This window comes from Varanus komodoensis, unplaced genomic scaffold (assembly GCF_004798865.1).
Source record: "Varanus komodoensis strain SLA01 unplaced genomic scaffold, ASM479886v1 scaffold1, whole genome shotgun sequence".
Taxonomy (NCBI): Eukaryota; Metazoa; Chordata; class Lepidosauria; order Squamata; family Varanidae; genus Varanus; species Varanus komodoensis.
In genome coordinates this window covers 98,823,584-98,841,178 of record NW_025335268.1, presented here as the reverse complement: position 1 = coordinate 98,841,178, position 17,595 = coordinate 98,823,584, and the positions used below count along the sequence as shown (strand labels likewise).

At 40.0% G+C, this 17,595-nt stretch overlaps 1 protein-coding gene across 4 annotated transcripts in view; it reads right to left on the bottom strand.

Annotated features, from left to right (window-relative positions):
- The window catches only part of SLK (STE20 like kinase), a 59,963-nt gene that overhangs the window by 12,139 nt on the left and 30,229 nt on the right, over positions 1-17,595 (bottom strand). For 3 of the 4 annotated variants that reach the window (XM_044438124.1, XM_044438114.1, XM_044438104.1), the window contains exons 9-13: positions 13,627-13,755; positions 10,763-12,202; positions 9,157-9,287; positions 8,770-8,893; positions 6,517-6,696 (exon numbers count right to left, since the gene is read on the bottom strand). In XM_044438124.1, coding sequence (XP_044294059.1) covers positions 6,517-6,696; positions 8,770-8,893; positions 9,157-9,287; positions 10,763-12,202; positions 13,627-13,755 — 2,004 coding nt within the window. The remainder of the gene's footprint in view (positions 1-6,516; positions 6,697-8,769; positions 8,894-9,156; positions 9,288-10,762; positions 12,203-13,626; positions 13,756-17,595) is intronic. The other variant, XM_044438134.1, reaches the window with a different exon arrangement.

The following is a 17,595-nucleotide window of genomic DNA, read 5'->3' as shown; positions in this document are numbered from 1 at the left end:
CAGCACAAGTCCTCTAACTGGGCAGCGTGTTTCTTTTGATGCACTGTCATGAGGTCACAGACCAGGCAAAGCAATGGCTCTTGCTCTTCGGCAATCTCTCCCACCCCCTCCATTAGCACTTTTCTGTTCATTTTGGGCATTTGGGGGCAACAAGCTTGAGGCTGCTTCAAGGCTTGTGCCTTCACCCTGTCTCCTAAAGTTTCCATCTCTGCTGTTTATACTTCTGAATACCTTTCCAGTAATTATTGAATATATGAAATGCTTAGATAGCTGTTTGAAGACACATAAGTAAAAACTGAAATCTAATAGAGTGCAATCCAGCCAAACCTAGTTATTCAGTCTTCATGAAAGTAAACTGCATAAAATAATGCTGTATTTTATATATTTCTGTAAGAGTCAGAAATGATATTTTCACTATTTTTAAAATTGTCACCATCATGTCATAGGAACTGAATGATACCTTAAGAAATTAATTTGAAGTTGGATCATAATAAGTAGATTCTTGATTTTGAGTCTTTGATTCTGAACCACCTGCAGAACTACAAGTAGCAATCCAACAGGACTGCAAGTAGCAATCCAACAAACAAAGCAGTAACATTAAAATGTTAGTGAAAAGCAGCAAGAGGGGAAAAGAATCAAATCTATTAGAATCTGAACTTCAAATGAAATGAAATGAAATAAATGATTGAGCGAACCTTTTTCTGCAGTATTTGTGAATAAAATATCAGCTGAAAAGGTGAAAAAAGACTTTGTGACTATTAGCACTGCTACTTAATTTAAAAAGCATGAGATTTGATTAAAATTACATTTCCAAAGTAACTGAAGTATGAAATGGCGATTAGATGGTACGCCACATCAGTAAAAAGGGCTGTTTCTAAAGCAGAAGGCCATTTTCAATGGTGCAAAGCAAAATGTGAGCAGTGCTAAAGATCCTACTCCAAACTTAAAAGCCCTACTTGTTACCTCTTGGGAAGGAAAGAGAGAACGTTCTGCAAAGGCAAAAATGAGGATGATTTAAAAGGCTGTCACTACTGTTCAAGGCAGAGAAGAAAGATGTTACAAGGATGTTCCTTGCCCCACAAATCAAAACTTAGGATGGATATCTCCTGGGAAGGGGACAGGAAAAACCCAGGAAGCATTCTGGGAAATGCCCCAGTTTCACAGCACACAGAAAATGCAAAACATACCTCAGTTTCACACATGTACTGAAAAGCAACAAGTCATATTGTTTCAGTTTGTTCATACAACCATCTCTTTGTGCATGAGCACACTTTAGACAACTCAGCACATGTGTGTCAGAAAGAAAAATCAAGCTAGTGCTACAGAGGAAATATTTTTATGCTGTTGGACTTACATCCTGCATTACTGCATTGAAGAGGGTACATGAGGACAATTGAAAAGACTGAATCATAACCTGAGCAACGCCCTGTGGAACAGAATACAATGCACTTCCCAAGTCAGAATGCAACCATAAATCATGAATTTAAATATTATGTATCAGCATAGTGACTGCAGACCACATAGCCTGAACTCCTTTGCCAAAAGGAGGAAATATTAGACAGAATCACATTTTGTTTAGTGATACTGATTTATGATGCTATCCAGTGGCAGAGTGTGGGAGCAATATTACATAAATTTATTCATATAGCAGTTACAAAACTGTCTTCAAAATTTATCCATCTCCCTAAAATTGCCACCTAGCCTTTTGTGGATCTGATGTCACGAGATCAAGGCATATCATCCGGATGTGATGTGGTCCCTCCATCAGAACTTGGGATGCACTAAAAGAATCCTTACTGCTTTCTCCATTTACTGGACAGAGGAATTCCTCCCTCTGCTAGCTCTGAAGAGGCAGGGCCTTGCATGAGAACATGTAGGACAGAGAGTAGATACTCTATCCTGCAGTCTACTCCAATACATCCCATACTGTAACTAACTGAGCCTCAAGATGTTACTATCTTCTCCAGGATATTAGAATAAACTGAAGCTCAATCCAGACAAGACGGAGGTCCTGTTGGTGGGTGGCTCAGGCCTCGGGATGGGGGACTTGGGCATTGTCCTAAATGGGGTTGCACTCCCTCTGAGGGACAGGGTTCTCAGCTTAGGAGTGCTCCTCGACCCTGAGCTATCTCTAGAAGCTCAGGTGACAGCGGTGGCGAGGAGCACCTTCCTTCAGCTTCGGCTGATACATCAGCTGCGTCCCTTCCTGGAGAACGACTGCCTGGCGACAGTGACACGCGCGTTGGTGACTTCCCGATTAGATTTCTGTAACACGGTCTATGTGGGGCTACCCTTGAAGACAGTCCAGATACTTCAGTTGGTGCAGAATAGAGCTGCCAGGTTGCTGACGGGGACTGGGCGTTCTTCTCATATAACCCCAGTTCTCCGTCAGCTCCACTGGCTCCCGATTGAAGTCCAGGCCCAATTCAAGGTGTTGGTTATGACCTATAAAGCCCTAAACGGCTTGGGACCTGGATATCTAAAGGAACGCTTGTGTCCATATATGCCCTGCCACCCCTTGAGATCAGCAACAGATGCCCTTCTCCGGGAACCCTCTGTGAATGATATTAGGAAGGTGAGTATCCGGAGGAGGGCTTTCTCTGCGGTGGTGCCCCATCTATGGAATGCGCTCCCCAGAGAGGTCTGCCTGGCGCCGTTATGTTTTTTGACACCAGGCTAAGACCTTTTTATTTAAAACTTATTTTAATTGTTAAATTATTTGTATTTATAGGATTTTAAATTTTTAGCTGAGATGCACCGGAGGTTTTTAAATAATTTTTTTATTGTTATATTGTTATTTATTTATGAATTCTGTTTCTGTTGTGAGCCGCCCCGAGTCTTCGTTGCAATGGGGGTGGCATAAAAATGTTTTAAATAAATAAATAAATAAATTATGGGCTGCAGCAACTCAATGCACTACAGCTTCATGTGATACAATTCTGTCTAGAAGTACAATACCTCCAATGTACAAACATTTGTGCACAAATACTTTGTGTATAGTATGCACAAGCAAAGTACCCATTCCAATATAACATGGTCTTTGTAAAAAGGTAGAATATTTTGGACAACATCTGTCTAACAAAAGCAGTATGTTGCTGCATGCATGAGAAAAACTTGCTTTTTATAGTCTATCATGCATTCCAGCCCTGTTTTACCAGTAATTACTAGGCCACATTCATATCCCACCTTTTAATCTTTTGTAAGGAACACAAAGTGGCTTACATAGTTCTCTTCCACTCCTTTTTTCCCCTCAGAACAACCATGTGAGTTAAATTAGACTGATTCAAAGTCGTGTGATGAGCTTCTTGGCTGAATGGGACTAGAACTCAGATCAACAGACTAATCACCACATCCTACTTCCTTCCTTGCCCCTCAAATAGGCCACAGCACTAGCTACATTCATTTGAAAAGTGGCTACCATTTAAAATAGGGAGTTAGTACATACAAAGATACATTAACTGTGATAAAATCTGCTTCAACAATATATACCTGAAGTATTATTTTAGGCTGTAATAGCAGGGGAAATGCTTTGGTATCACAAATATATTTGGTATTTTAGTCTGCAATTTAATACTAGGATAACCATGTTAACAAAAAGTGAAAATTCTGAATTTTCTGAATGATTCTTTGTACTATTCTTACATACCCAAATCCTTATACAGGCCACATGTTTTATTTCAATTCCTAATATACCAACTGCAGTAGCATGCCTTGAACACAGAAGATGCTAATCATTCAGTTAGTGATGAACATAATGCATCAGCTGCACTGAGATGAAAGGGTTTAACAGTAAAAGATCATATGATCTGAAGACAATAAAAACAATTTGCTACTTTTACATGTTTGATATTGTTATGCTAAATGCACAAGGTAGACATTAGTTTTATATTCGCAGCACTTACTGAGGAAGGGACTTTTGAGTCCTCTAATATGTTACATTTCAATGAGCTTGGATATAGTTCTACAAATAACTGTTATATAAAATAGCAAATACATTGCACCTCAAGTTTAAAGGACACAAAATCTGAGCTACAGTCTTAAAATTATCAGTCTTAATTATCACAAATATTATATTGACTCAGGAAAAGGAACATTATGAAATGTAAAAGCAACGTGAACAAAGCTGCTCTGGGGTTTTTTAGAAGCATGAAGCTGCTGAGGTTACCTGAGCATGCTGGGACTGAGTAAGCTCCTCTTTCTTGCGTTTCATGAGCTCTTTTCTCAGCTCTTTTGGTGCTTTCTCCACTTCATTAAAAACCTACAGTGCACAAGCATGCAGAAGGTAGGGAAAATAACCCTTTTTCGCCACAGCAAGCATTTATGGTGAATATGAGAAGGGCTGGTCAAGCATTAAAATGGTATAAAAAGCATGCAAAGCCAGAAAAGTTAGTTGGATGGAAAAAGCAGTCATGCTCAAAGCACATGCCGATTGCATTCTAGAAATTAGTTTCAGTTTGCATGCAAACAGTTGATGAGGTGATATCACAATCAATAATGGAAAAAAAGGGAATTATCTTGCAGAGATAATGGAAAGGATTTTACCATAATGGCAAAAGCTCCAAAACTGCAAGATGTTTAGATTAACACTACTAGAAAACAGCTACTGCCAAAACTGTATGATAACCAAGTTGTCTAAAAACAACTTTCTTAAAAGTTATAATCATCTCTAGAGGGAAATTTACATAGTGTAAGAAAGGGTAAATCAGTATTCAGTTTCTATATAGGCATTTCAATAACATTGGCATTAAGCTTATAATTATGTTTCAGCAATGCATGATTTTTGTATAATTCAAACAACCTGAAAGATAATCTTGTCAAGAATTAAATAAATGAAGATTCAATAATCGATTGAAGGTTTGATTGCGTATTTTCATACTCCCATGAAGAGATTAAGTACTCTAGAACCATAAAGCTCACAAGTATACAAGAACAAATGGCTGTTTAACAAACAGACCTAACAGAAAACAAAGCCCAGATCACCACATGCTTTTCCTGTTTCTGTGAAAATGATTGCTTTGAGTGCATTAAATGTCTTCACCAGCTTTCCCTTTTGAGACCCATTCACCAGTAAAGACTCAAAGTGCAAGGAATTCAGCAAGGAGAAGTAAATATTGTACAGATTAAAAAACACAAAATTTTGTATTATACTGGTATTACATAATGCTTAGTGTAAAAAGCACTGGCAGAAAACAGGGTTTAATACCCCCCCACCCCCCACCCACACACAGAGAAGAGGGTCTAGAAATCTGCAATCATACTGTGTATCACACCAAACTGGATAATTTGTCTAGGAATTACCAGACAGCCTTCTTTTGATTTTACTTTGACAAAGTAATGTTTAGCCATCATGGATGTAAGTGTAGGCAAAATGATTTAGAAGCCGAACCAATCTGGAGTAAGCAGATTTTTTTTTTACAGCCATTTGTCTCATCCCCTAACCCTAAATGTTTCAAATTGATTATGTGTTAAATTAACTGAATCCAACACACAGTTTGTGAACTTAATTAAAACCAAAATCTGCCTTTTCTTGCTTTATCACTGCTTCAATATTTTTCAAATGTTAATATGAGTCCCAAATACATCCTATTCTAACACACCTAATTTCCACAAGTTTTCCTATTGGTATGTATGCAAATAGAGTTGATTTAGAATGCAGATTTAGAATTTTCTGGTAGCACAGAATGTATTATGGAATTCTAAACCCTCCTAAATAAGGTTAACAAATTTCATTTCTACACATGCTTAGATAGAAAAAAGCCTACAAATTTCAGCTCCATGGCGGCTGAGGCATGCAAAGAGTTGCAGGTCTCTTTTCTATCTAAACATGCACAGGATTATTCCTCAAATCAGACTTTGCTTACACACATTCAAGTACAAGAAAAGTATACACATTCTGCTGCGGAAACCCCTTCATGAACTAACAATCCTCATTCTACTCTGTGATTTTGCACCCATAATATACAGTAAGATAGACTAATCATGTGTAATCCTTCGCCAATATCCAAAGAGGCAAAAATGCCAATGTGAACAATGTTTTCCAGCAATTCTTCCTAATGAATCCCTAACCAAGTTATAAATTCCCTCTTCATTACAGGTTTTGACTATGTAACATTTCTTACTGTTCCAAATAACCGGTGAAGCTTCTTTGTTAAAAGCGACACTGCAATCAAGGTGTTAGAAATTCATTCCCAAGTTTTCTTAGCTTTATTTTGTTAACATGTATAACATAAAAGTCAAAGATGTAGATGCCTTTCCACTATAATTTCTTTGCTTAATTAGGAGGCAGCTATTTTGATTTAATATAATTGTTTTAGAACAGTAAGAGTACTCAAAGTCTTCTCAGTATTAAAAAAGAGTTACCAAAAGCATAAACTTGCTGTTTTTTAAAAAATAAAATGGGGATACATCTTTTTTTTTTTTTTTTACAAAGTCAGAATTTATACAGGGAATGCAGTTATCACGGGAAACCAGAAACATCAACTGTACTTCTCCCATCAAAAAATGAATAAATGTTACCTCTTTTTTCCGGTTTTTCAACATGTTCTGAAATTTGGACAATTCTTTCTCTTGTTCAGCTTTGATGCGTTTTGCTTCATCACGTAAGCGATTTGTATGCTCCTGTTCCAAGCGTTCTATTGTTTGTTTTTGCTGTTTTTCTAGATTTTCAATTTCCTGGTCATATTGCCGCTTCTTACTCTGAAAAGCAATTCAATTAAATGTGATATTTATCTAGAGTTGATGGGCTTGGGAGGAGGAAAGACAAGTCAGCCTATATTATAAAAACTGATTAAAATTATGAACTTGACATATACCAGTTCACCGTTTCCCAAATGTTTAAAAAACCGGAGAAAGTCTTTTCCAAGAGCTATTATACAACTCAAACAAGAACTTTCCAAACCTCACATTCATTTTCTAAGTCTAAAACTGAAGCAATTCTCCTTCATCTCTAAAACTCAGAATTAACCCTGATATAGTATGTTACTACATTGAGATGGCGGAATCCTAATCGTCTCCATGGGCTTAATGCTAAAAAAAAATATTATTTTGGCTTTGCACACATGCTTACAGAAATATAAGCAATGTGACATTCACTTTGAGCTCATATGGACTAAATATTTTGAAGAACATTTGCAGTATATTATGAGTATAGTTGTGGTTCGTCTTTATAACATGTGGTTTCTGCAATGGGGACAATTTCAGGTATCAGATAATTATTTCTGTACAGAAAACAGAAAGAGATTTTATCATCCTCCACTGTAAAAGGAAAGAAATTACACATAGGTCAAGATCCAGAAGGCCACTGTGTATTGTTTACTAATATCTACTTATTTAAAAGCAAAGATGATAGTTCTTGAACTACCATGCTCCTGAAATATTTTGAAATATTTTCTGCTACTTTGGAAATACTGCCAGAATTGCATTCACTCACTGGGTTCGCACAACATGGCAAGCAATTCTGCGTGGCTACTATGGTTCATGGTTTTATACCATAATCTACCCAACTAACAATCAAGTGGCTTCTGTGCCATTAGGGTTTCCATTCTCCCTTAGTCCTAATGCTAGCATGCTTCTCTTAAGCCACTGCACCTGAAATTCAATCCCAAGGTGCATTGCTCTTTGCCTATGTTGCATGCTTCTTCCTCATCAGCATTAATGCGCAAAGAGGCTGGACTGCTGAAGTTTTTTCTGGGGAACTCTCTAGTAGTTGCATACCAGGCCCATGAAAGCCATGATGCTGGGTTCAGATAACATGACAAGCCATGGTGATAGATAAACTATAGCACAAACTTTTTTTGGCCAAACTTATCATGGTGAAATATGAAAACAACACAACAGATTGACTATAGTTTAAAAAAAAAAAACATTCTGGCTTCTGTCTGCAAGTAGAAAGTGAGTATTGCTAATTTGCAAGGTGCCGATAAGGATACTTCGATTTGCTACCTACACAAAAATCTTAAGTTGTACAACAAGGATATAGCTTCACCCCCCACTCTGCACACCTGCTGTTGGCAGTAAGTAATTTACAGACAGCACCACTATTACAGCAGCTTTGATTTCAACTGACCTATGTCCACTTGAGTTGACATGTTGCAAAAAGGCAGGGCTAAGCCTGGAATAAGGAACCTGCATTTCTATATGTAACTACATCACGTATTTAAAGAGTCACCAAGAAAAAAACAGATTAAATGTGGTCTGATACACTTTTTTAGGAGTAGTACTGAAATAAAAAGAAAATACCATATGAAAAAAAAAGTTCCACACTGACAATGGCCTGTATCCTTTTAAGAAAAGGATTTAGGAAAAGATGGATGTTACACAAATGAGAGGCAATGCACCTATTACCAAGGCAATTGAGCCAATGCATCCTTTCCTCAATTTCCCTCCACATATTTAATTTTGCCTATAACAGAATGAAAGCATGCATCCAAAATTTAAATTTAAATTTTAAATATTTAAATTTAAATACAGTCCGCCACAACTGGTCACATGAGTAGAACTGGCTCAGGGCTTGCAGCAGGAAAAAACAATTAATTCACCAACACATAAGTTGGGGAAATGTGTTGCTGCAAGTAAGCATGGTGAAAGCACATACGCTCACTGACGATGGGCAACTGCAGAGCGGCTTTCCAACATTCCTTGGAAACCTACCATTTGCCTCAAAACTATCAGCATGTAAAGATCTTGCATGAAATTGTTTAATAAATTACCTCAGCATTATGGATCTGTACAATATATGCATTTGTGCGTGGATAAAAATTTGAACCTTACAGTCATTTCCTGTTCGAAGCGTCTGAACATTTGTTCCCGTTGTTGTAACAGTTTGTTACTAAGCTGCTGCTGAGCTCGCTGCTCTTCTTTTTGGAGAAGTCGTAGCTCTCTTAATTCTTGACGTCTGAGAGTAAGAAGTGAAATGGCATTATAGGGTGAAGGAGTCAACTGAATTCTGAATTAACGTGAGAAAAGAAATGAATGCCTGAATTTTATATGGCTATTAAGAGATAACGCAAATATTTTTTCTTAAATATAGTCCAGTCACATTTTAGTATTTGTGCATATGGTGTGGTGTGGGAGAGGGAGGGGAGAGACACTGAGATTGAGATTGAGATTGAGAGAGAGAGAGAGAGACTCATTTAAAAAAGATATTTTCTAACTCACCGAAGATATCGTAATTCTTCACTTTTAGAATCATTGTCAGTGACTATTTTCGAAGTTGTCACACTTACTTCTACACCATCAACAACAAATTTGCGAGTTTTCTTTAAAGTTTTCTTGTGTCTTTTAGTTTCCTGAATAAAAAATGGTGCATTATCTCTGGACAAAATAAAAACAGCTGTCCAGCATTATCCATTTTAAAAATAAAGAAGAACTCAAAGCCTATGAATCTGAAGGAAATGATTTTTAATCTACAGAATAATTACCACTACTCTGGAAGCTTAATTCCATTATTTGGCTTCTGCTTCTTTTCACATGTGACGATTTTAAGTTGAAATTTGTTTAGGTACATTCTTTAAATGGAGTTCATTTCTTCAACAGGATAGCTTCATGCTGTACTACTGGATTATGAACAACATAGTCGTAATTTCTTGAATAACTGCCACATGCCACAATAACCCAGACTTTTTAAAACTTAAAAAAAAAACTGGGTTATCATGATATGCAAACCAGTAAAGCTAAAAATAGCTCTAAGAAAAGTATTTTTGTTTAGATGGTGTTACACATGAACTAGACACACTATTTATCTCAGCTCAGACAAACCTGAGAAATAATCTAAGAACAAACTATGGATTATTTCTCTGGCTTTTTTAGGGGGAAAAAAGATAAGAGCTTTTGTATTGAGGATAATTCTAATTAAACCATGGGTGGAAGGGTCCAGTTTGTTTAGCTGTTACTCCTAAAAGTAAGAACAACTTGGCAATGAGACCTAGCAAGCTTCCTCTAGCACACTTCCTTGCATACCAGAATTTTAAAACATTCTGTTTACTCAGAAATAAACACTTTAATCACTAAATTCAGGAAGCTTCATCCCAGTAAGTTCAATAGGACTTGCTCTATAGTATGCATGTTTAGGATTTCAATAACATGATGTACATAGAGCACATGCAACTACAATAATTGATGCACAAAGTATGATGCAAAGCCTTAAATACATATTGGGCCAGTTTGCATTACCAAACACACCACAGTGGCGTAAATAAAACATTATGGTTTGTTTTAATCCCTGGCTCACACTAGGTATCATTTCCTTAATTACCCAGGTAAGTTTGTTATGTAGTTAGAATCAAGGTGGCATAGTTTGTTTGAGAGGGAAACAATACTCCCATAACAGGTCATGTGTTGTTTGAAAGTTGCTACCCTTTCAAACAAATCATACCATCCAAGTTCAGGCAACATGGTAAGCTGCACCCAGGTGGATAATTAGGGAAATGGAACCTAGCATACACCAGGGATTAATACAAGCCACTGTGGACTGCTTTGACTGTACAAACTGGGTTATGATTGACAAAGCCTGATGTACATGGTGGGCATGTCGTGAACAGAGCTGGCTGGAACTGGGAGTCAGACTAGATGGCCTGGGAGACCCCTTCTCACTCGCTCTGTTTCTATGTAATTAGTCAGAAGGTAGACATTTAGGAGTATAGAACCAGGCATCTTTGTCACACATTGGAAAGATCCTGCAAATATTCTTGGGTGTTCAGTTGTTGCACGGTCATGCAGTACATCTTTTTAACTACACAAGCTACTTCTAATGGTTGACACTTACTTGTAAAGATATTGATCCACTCTCCTTGTTTTTAGTGAGGAAGCTAGAAATTGACAAATTCAGATCAATGCTGCTGTTGTCAGCTGTGGAGCCCATGCCTGAATCTGCATCATTTTCTTTAGGAGTTTCAGAATAAAGATGCTGTGAGGTTTCCACATTTTCTTGATGGCCTAATTTATCTTCTGTCACATTTTCTACACAGCTAATGCTTATATTAGGTACTGGGGACAACTCATGTTCCTGTGGCTGTTTGTCTACAGTATTTTCAAGTGTATTTTTAATTGATAACTCACAGGAAGCTACTGTAAGGTCTGTGCCTCCTTGAATGTTATTGTTGTGATTTTCTTCAGCTACAATTTTGCATTTTTGTTCAGATTCTGCAGTTTTACCCTCAAGTGCAATGTTGCTTTCCTCAGTGTTCCTTGTTTCTTCCACAAGCTTAGAGTCATTTTCCACTGGCTTCTCTTCTATGATTTCCATTCTTTCTGAAATCCCAACCTCTGTTTCCTTTGTGGTACTTGTCTTATTAGAGTGTTCAGTAAATTTCTCAGTCAGTTGTTGTTCAGAATCCATCATCCCATCCTCATTTTTAATAACAGTTTCAGAGGTGACTTTCTGTGGTGGTTCTTCAGCACTTCCAAGCACTTTATCTGCACCCATGATCAAAGCTTCAGTACAACTGCCTGTCCCTTTAGAACTACTGATATCGTCTTTTGTTTGCTTCTGCAGTTCACCAACTGACTCATCTGTACCTGTCACACACGACTCTTCAGTACCAGCAATCACTTCATTTTTCTCACCTTCAAATTCTTTCAGGCCACTTTCTTCACTTTTGTTATCTTCTTCCAATTCCTTACCCTCTTTAATTCCTTCTGAAGACTTTTCCTTTATGGCTATCTTTTCTTGAAGATCTATGCTATTTCCTCCTCCTCCTTCTTTCACACCAGTCTCCTTAGAAATCACTTCTGTTATGCCTTCAGTGTCAGGTGTTATTTCTTGTTTGCTTTCTGTTGTTGATTGATTTTCTTTCTCTGCTTTTGCACTGGGCATAATATTAGTTTCAGATACTACTCTACCAATTTCTTCTTCTTCTTTCTCAGATCCAGTATCTTCATTTAATAATACATTTTGAGAACTTTTTTCAACATCAAGTTTCTTTACTTCCTCATCTTCATGCAGTAACATAGATCCATTCTGCAGCTTTTCAGTTTCTGCCTGTGTGGTGTCACTTCCTGGTTCAGCTATTTTCTCATTTTCAATCTTGTCAGGCTCTACATCCAGCTTTTTACCTTCAAGTCCATTGCTAGAAGACTCATCTCTGGATGAACGCTCAGTTTTTTCCGAAACAGATTCCAGGATAGAGGCATTCTGTGAAAGTTTATCTTCTTCTGAACTAGCAATGCTGAGGTCAGAAGAGGCTCGCTTATTTGCAGGCAACTGCTAAAAGTGTGCACGGAAACATAATTAGTTACACATTTTAGTGATAAGGAATTAACATTACTAAGTTTTTATACCCACCTAAGCATAATTACATTAATTTCTGCTCTAATTACATTAGAGTTTCTACTCTAAGCATTTTATGAATTATTAACAATTCCATTTTCAGGACTATCCTTTTGAAATGGGTCACAGAGGGGATGTAAAGGTTGTGAGCTACATAGTCACATATATCACTACATGACTCTTAAGTATAATGAACAGGGCAATTTAACAATGGCTAACTTGGTCTTTTGCAACTGTAATATATCCTGGACAGGACACAGAGATCTCCTTGTGGAAGCAGGAAGCCCTTCTGTTTTTTTTCTTGTTCTCTGTTATCAGCTGTGAGCCCGCTGATCCTTGGCAATGATTTTTTAAGAAGTGTAAGGGGGGTTGCCAATTGGGAGACATTGGTGGGAAAGTCACATTGTGCAACACGATTCTGCTCATGGTTTTCTAGAACATATAACACATTCAGGGGAGAAGGAAAAATGAGTAGGGAGTGGAGAGGGAGAGAAAAAAGGGGGAATCCTCTTTAATTCTTGTCTGGTTTCTGGATATGCTCCGGGATGAATCAAAGCTTACTCGTTGTCTGTGTTAAACTAAGCAATTTTCTTTGTCTTATTTGGTTACTTACTAAGCTGAGCATTATCTATAATTATGTGTTATCATATAAAACTGTAGTTATAGGTTTAGATAAACCAATGTTTCGTACTGATTCCTTGAATCTGGTTTTACGAGCAAATTTGGTGTGTGGTCCCTTGGCAACTTTTTCTTTTGATGCTTTTGTTTTGTTTACTAATAATTTACAAAAAATTAGAAATATTTTAAAAATGTAACATATTTGAGCATGTAAACATAAGAATTGAAATGGCATAGACTAATACTTATATATCACTTTTCAATGTTAAAATTTTGAAACCATTTGCAACAAATTATAGAATGCATCAGCATTATAAAAACACAGTAGCATTTAGACAAGTTCATGGTGGGAAAAGCCAGGGCAAGCAAGCCCATTTTGATAATGATTGGAAATAAATGTTGATCAGCACTAGGAGGAAGTACTCTTAGCTTGAACAATGACAATGAACTTTCATGTATATTCACTACTGGAAAATCTATCATTGTGAAGTTACAGATTATACTTTTATTCTTTACTGAAGTTAATTCTTTCATGAAACTTACCTATTTTGCATTTTGATTTCCCTTCAGCATCTTAATCAAAATTGTGTTACAAAATCGCAAGCATGTCAGATAAGGCAGGCAATCTCACATAAGCCATCGACGTCACTTACTCAACAGGTCAAAGTAATAACCACAATTCAATTCTATTATTGGACTACAATTTAAGTTAAATATTTTCTAAAGGATAGGTTTTTACTCACAAGAGAATTTTCAGATTCTTCCTCTTCATCTTCATCTTTTCCATCCTCTACTTCTTCTGTGACTTCAGCCTTTGCTTCAGCAATCAATTCTCTGACTGGTTTATTGGAAGTTACAGTAACAAATGGGTGCTGTTTTAAAAAAAAGCACACAGAACTCTAAACAATTTAAAGCTATTCAATAATAACATTCTACTGTATAGTTCCAGGACATGGCTTTCCCTCTAAACAAAAACGTGAACTCTTAAGCAATTTTATATTGATTCAAACTTTTTAAAACTCCTTTCATTTTTCTTATCTTTACAAATTTGGGCCAATTTGCATTTATGTATACAAAGTTCCATATCTTCTGCATGGCTAAAATGCAGAATGTTTGTCTGGTAAACTGGTTTTATTATTTATTTATTAAAACATTTCTATGCCACCCCATTCGCCGAAGCCTCGGGGCGGCTCACAACATAAATTAAAATACAAGAAATAACAATATTTCCTACCAGGTTTTCCTACCAGGTCCCATTTAAGAGGCTTTCAAAGCTGATTATTTTGGCCGGACACAATATACACAGCAGCTTAAAACCAAGTCATATTCACTCCTTTACATTTACTCTTCTTGGCTCATTCATAATCATGAAGATGACAATTTTATCAGCAATAAACTGTGCATAGGATCCAGAAAGGCCTATGCACATCCAATGTATTTAAAAAACATTTTTGTCAGAACAGACTGCCAGAGTATCCTAACTGCTTTTGGTACACCTAAGTTTTAAAAAAGTGGTATGGCAATTAGACATGAGATCTACTTTATACGCTAAGAGAAACAGTGAATTCAAACATAAGATAATTTATCCCCATAGTGCCCTTTCTTTCCTATATAAACCTGCTTGAACACCACGTTAACACTTAGTGGCCCTCCTGCATGAACCTCCTGAACCACAAGCTTAGCAATGGGCATACATGAAAGTCTTATTCCAATGTGACACCAAAGCACTGAAGCAACCTTCTTGTGGGAGGTTCATCCAGTCCTATCTTTGGTTTGCCTTCTGACCTGGAGTGAAAACATTTGTTTAATGGGCACCTGGCTCATTTAATTAAGACTTTAAATTTAAGTGCAGCTTCTTGCTATTTATCTGTTGCAAAGGATTTTCTTTATATATGCTGCAGTTTTAAAAGTATGAGTTATACTTTTATACCTAGTTATAACTAGGCAGTTAGAATTATCAACTAATGCAGAGTGCTATTTCTTCAGGGAGCAATGCCAGACAGGAATGTTCCCCTGTAGAGGGCCAGTTTACACAACTTGGAAGGAAACTGTGCATTAATTAGCCCACCCTTTGCCAGAATATAATTGATTTCTGCGGGCCCACCTGCACCACCTTGCCGATGAGTGCTTCGGCAAGGGTGCGAGCTGCACCGCTCAGGGGGCGGGGTGCAGAAGAGGAGCCACCGCGGGCTTTAACTCGCCGGCCAGGACCGAGCCAGCACCGCGGAAGGGACGGACTGCCCACCCCCGCCGCCCGAGAAGACCTGCTGCGCCGCCGCCGGAAGACCGCTGTTGGGACACTGCCGGCCTGCGGGCCCACCTACACCACCTTGCCGGCAAGTGCTCCACGTGCCCTGCTCCGGCCCCCCCCCCCGGCATGGGTGAGAGCTGCGCCGCTCAGGGGGCGGGGTGCGAAAGAGAAGCCACCGCGGGCTTTAACTCGCCCGCCAGGACTGGGGCTGGCGGCCTTGGGCCAGCAGCCGAAGGACGTTGGCCAAAGGGCGGTGACGCCGTTTGGGGGCTGGGCTGGCTAGGGACTCTGTGGGTCGGCTTCCTTAATTTGCTGTCGGGGGTGGCGAGGTTTTATTATTTTTAATTGTTTTTATCTGGTTTTATCTGTTTCTAATGGATTCACACTTGGCTGCTTCTATGGGGTTGCCTGGGGAGCGCGTGGGCGCTGCCATTGGGGTGGTTATGGGCAATGGGCGTTATGGCGTTGGGGGTTTAACGGGTCTGCACAGAAGAAGGAGGGACAGATGGTTGACACCTGTCCCCCCTTCTTGTTATTCCCCCAGCCGTTAGGTTCCGGGTATGCTTATCAGCTGCCCCTCGGGCCTGACGGTGCTGTTACTTAATGCCAGGTCGGTCCATAATAAAACATCCCTCATCCACGACTTAATTGTGGATGAGGGGGCCGACCTGGCTTGCATCACAGAGACCTGGGTGGGGGGGGACATATCCCTCTCTCAATTGTGCCCGCGCCCAGGTTTCTGGTTCAGCATCGGCCATGCCTGGGGGGTGGGGAGGGAGGGTCACTTTAGTTCATCAAGCCTCTTTCCCTTGCGGGGCTTCCTGTCCTCTTGAGACCAGGTCTAGAGTGCCTCTACTTGGTGTTGGGCGACCGAGACAGAGTGGGGATTCTGTTGGTGTACCGTGCACCCTTCTGCCCAACAGACTCCCTGCCTGAACTGACAGAGATCGTCTCAGACCTGGTGTTGAAGACTCCCAGGATGTTGGTCCTGGGGGAGTTCAATCTCCATGCCGAGACTGATCTGACCGGGGCGGCTCAGAACTTCATGGACTCCATGAAGTCTCAATATGTCATTGGCCCGACCCATGAACGTGGACACACGCTGGACCTGGTTTTCTCGACGGGACAGGAAGAGGGTGATCTGAGGGTGAGGAATTTGTGTCCAACTCCCCTGTCATGGTCAGACCACTTCCTCGTGAGGTTTGAGCTCGATGGCAGCCTTTCCCTCTGTAAGGGTGTGGACCCTATTGTATGGGTCCGCCCTCGGAGCCGGAGCCGGATGAATCCGGATGGATTCCTGAAAGCTCTGGGGGAGTTTCCGGTTGATAAAGCTGGCGCTCCTGTTGATGCTCTGGTTGGACTGTGGAAAGGGGAAATGACCAGAGCTATTGACACGATCGCTCCTAAGCGTCCTCTCCCGCCGGGCAGAGCCCGTTCATCCCCTTGGTACACACCTGAATTATGGGTGATGAAGCAGGTTGGGAGATGACTAGAGCGTAGGTGGAGGAAATCACGGGATGAATCTGACCGAACACACTTAAGAGCCCATTATCGGATCTATGCTGTGGCAGTGAGGGCAGCAAAGAAGAATTCTTCTCCACTTCTATCGCCTCCTCACAGTGCCGTCCAGCGGAACTTTTTCAGGTGGTACAGGGGCTGGTACAGCCAGGCCCCAAGAAAGATCTTGTACCACCCTTGATAACCTGCTGTGACGACTTTGCCCAGTACTTCAAGGAGAAAGTCGCTCAGATTCGTCATGAACTGGACTCCACTAGTGACTCAGATTCCTTAGGGGAGGTGCCAATGTTACCATCTGGTCACACATTGTTGGATGAGTTTCAGTTATTGCGGCCTGATGACGTGGACAAGGTGCTTGGACAAGTACGTACCACCATCTGTGTACTGGACACCTGCCCATCGTGGCTACTATCCAAAGCCAAATATGGGATTGGTTCCTGGATCTGGGAGGTCATCAACGCCTCTTTGAAGAACCGCCAGGTGCCTGCCCCTCTAAAGGAGGCGGTGGTCAGGCTGGTCCTAAAGAAGGCGTCCCTGGATCCAGAGATGGCCGTCAATTATAGACCAGTGGCCAACATCCCGGTTTTGGACAAGGTGCTGGAGCAGGTGGTGGAGGGACAACTCCAAGCTCTCATGGATGAGACTGATTATCTGGACCCATTTCAGTCCGGCTTCAGACCCAGGTATTGTACTGAATCTGCCTTGGTCGCCCTGTATGATGACCTGTGCAGGGAGAGAGACGGGGGAGTTTGTCCCTGTTGGTCCTCCTGGACCTCTCAGCGGCTTTTGATACCATTGACCATGGTATCCTTCTGGATAGGCTAAGGGGACTGGGAGTAGGAGGCACTGCTTGGCAGTGGTTCCACTCCTACCTCGACGGCCGATTCCAGAAGGTGGTGCTGGGGGACTTTACCTCTGTGCCATGGCATAACTGCCATGGCAC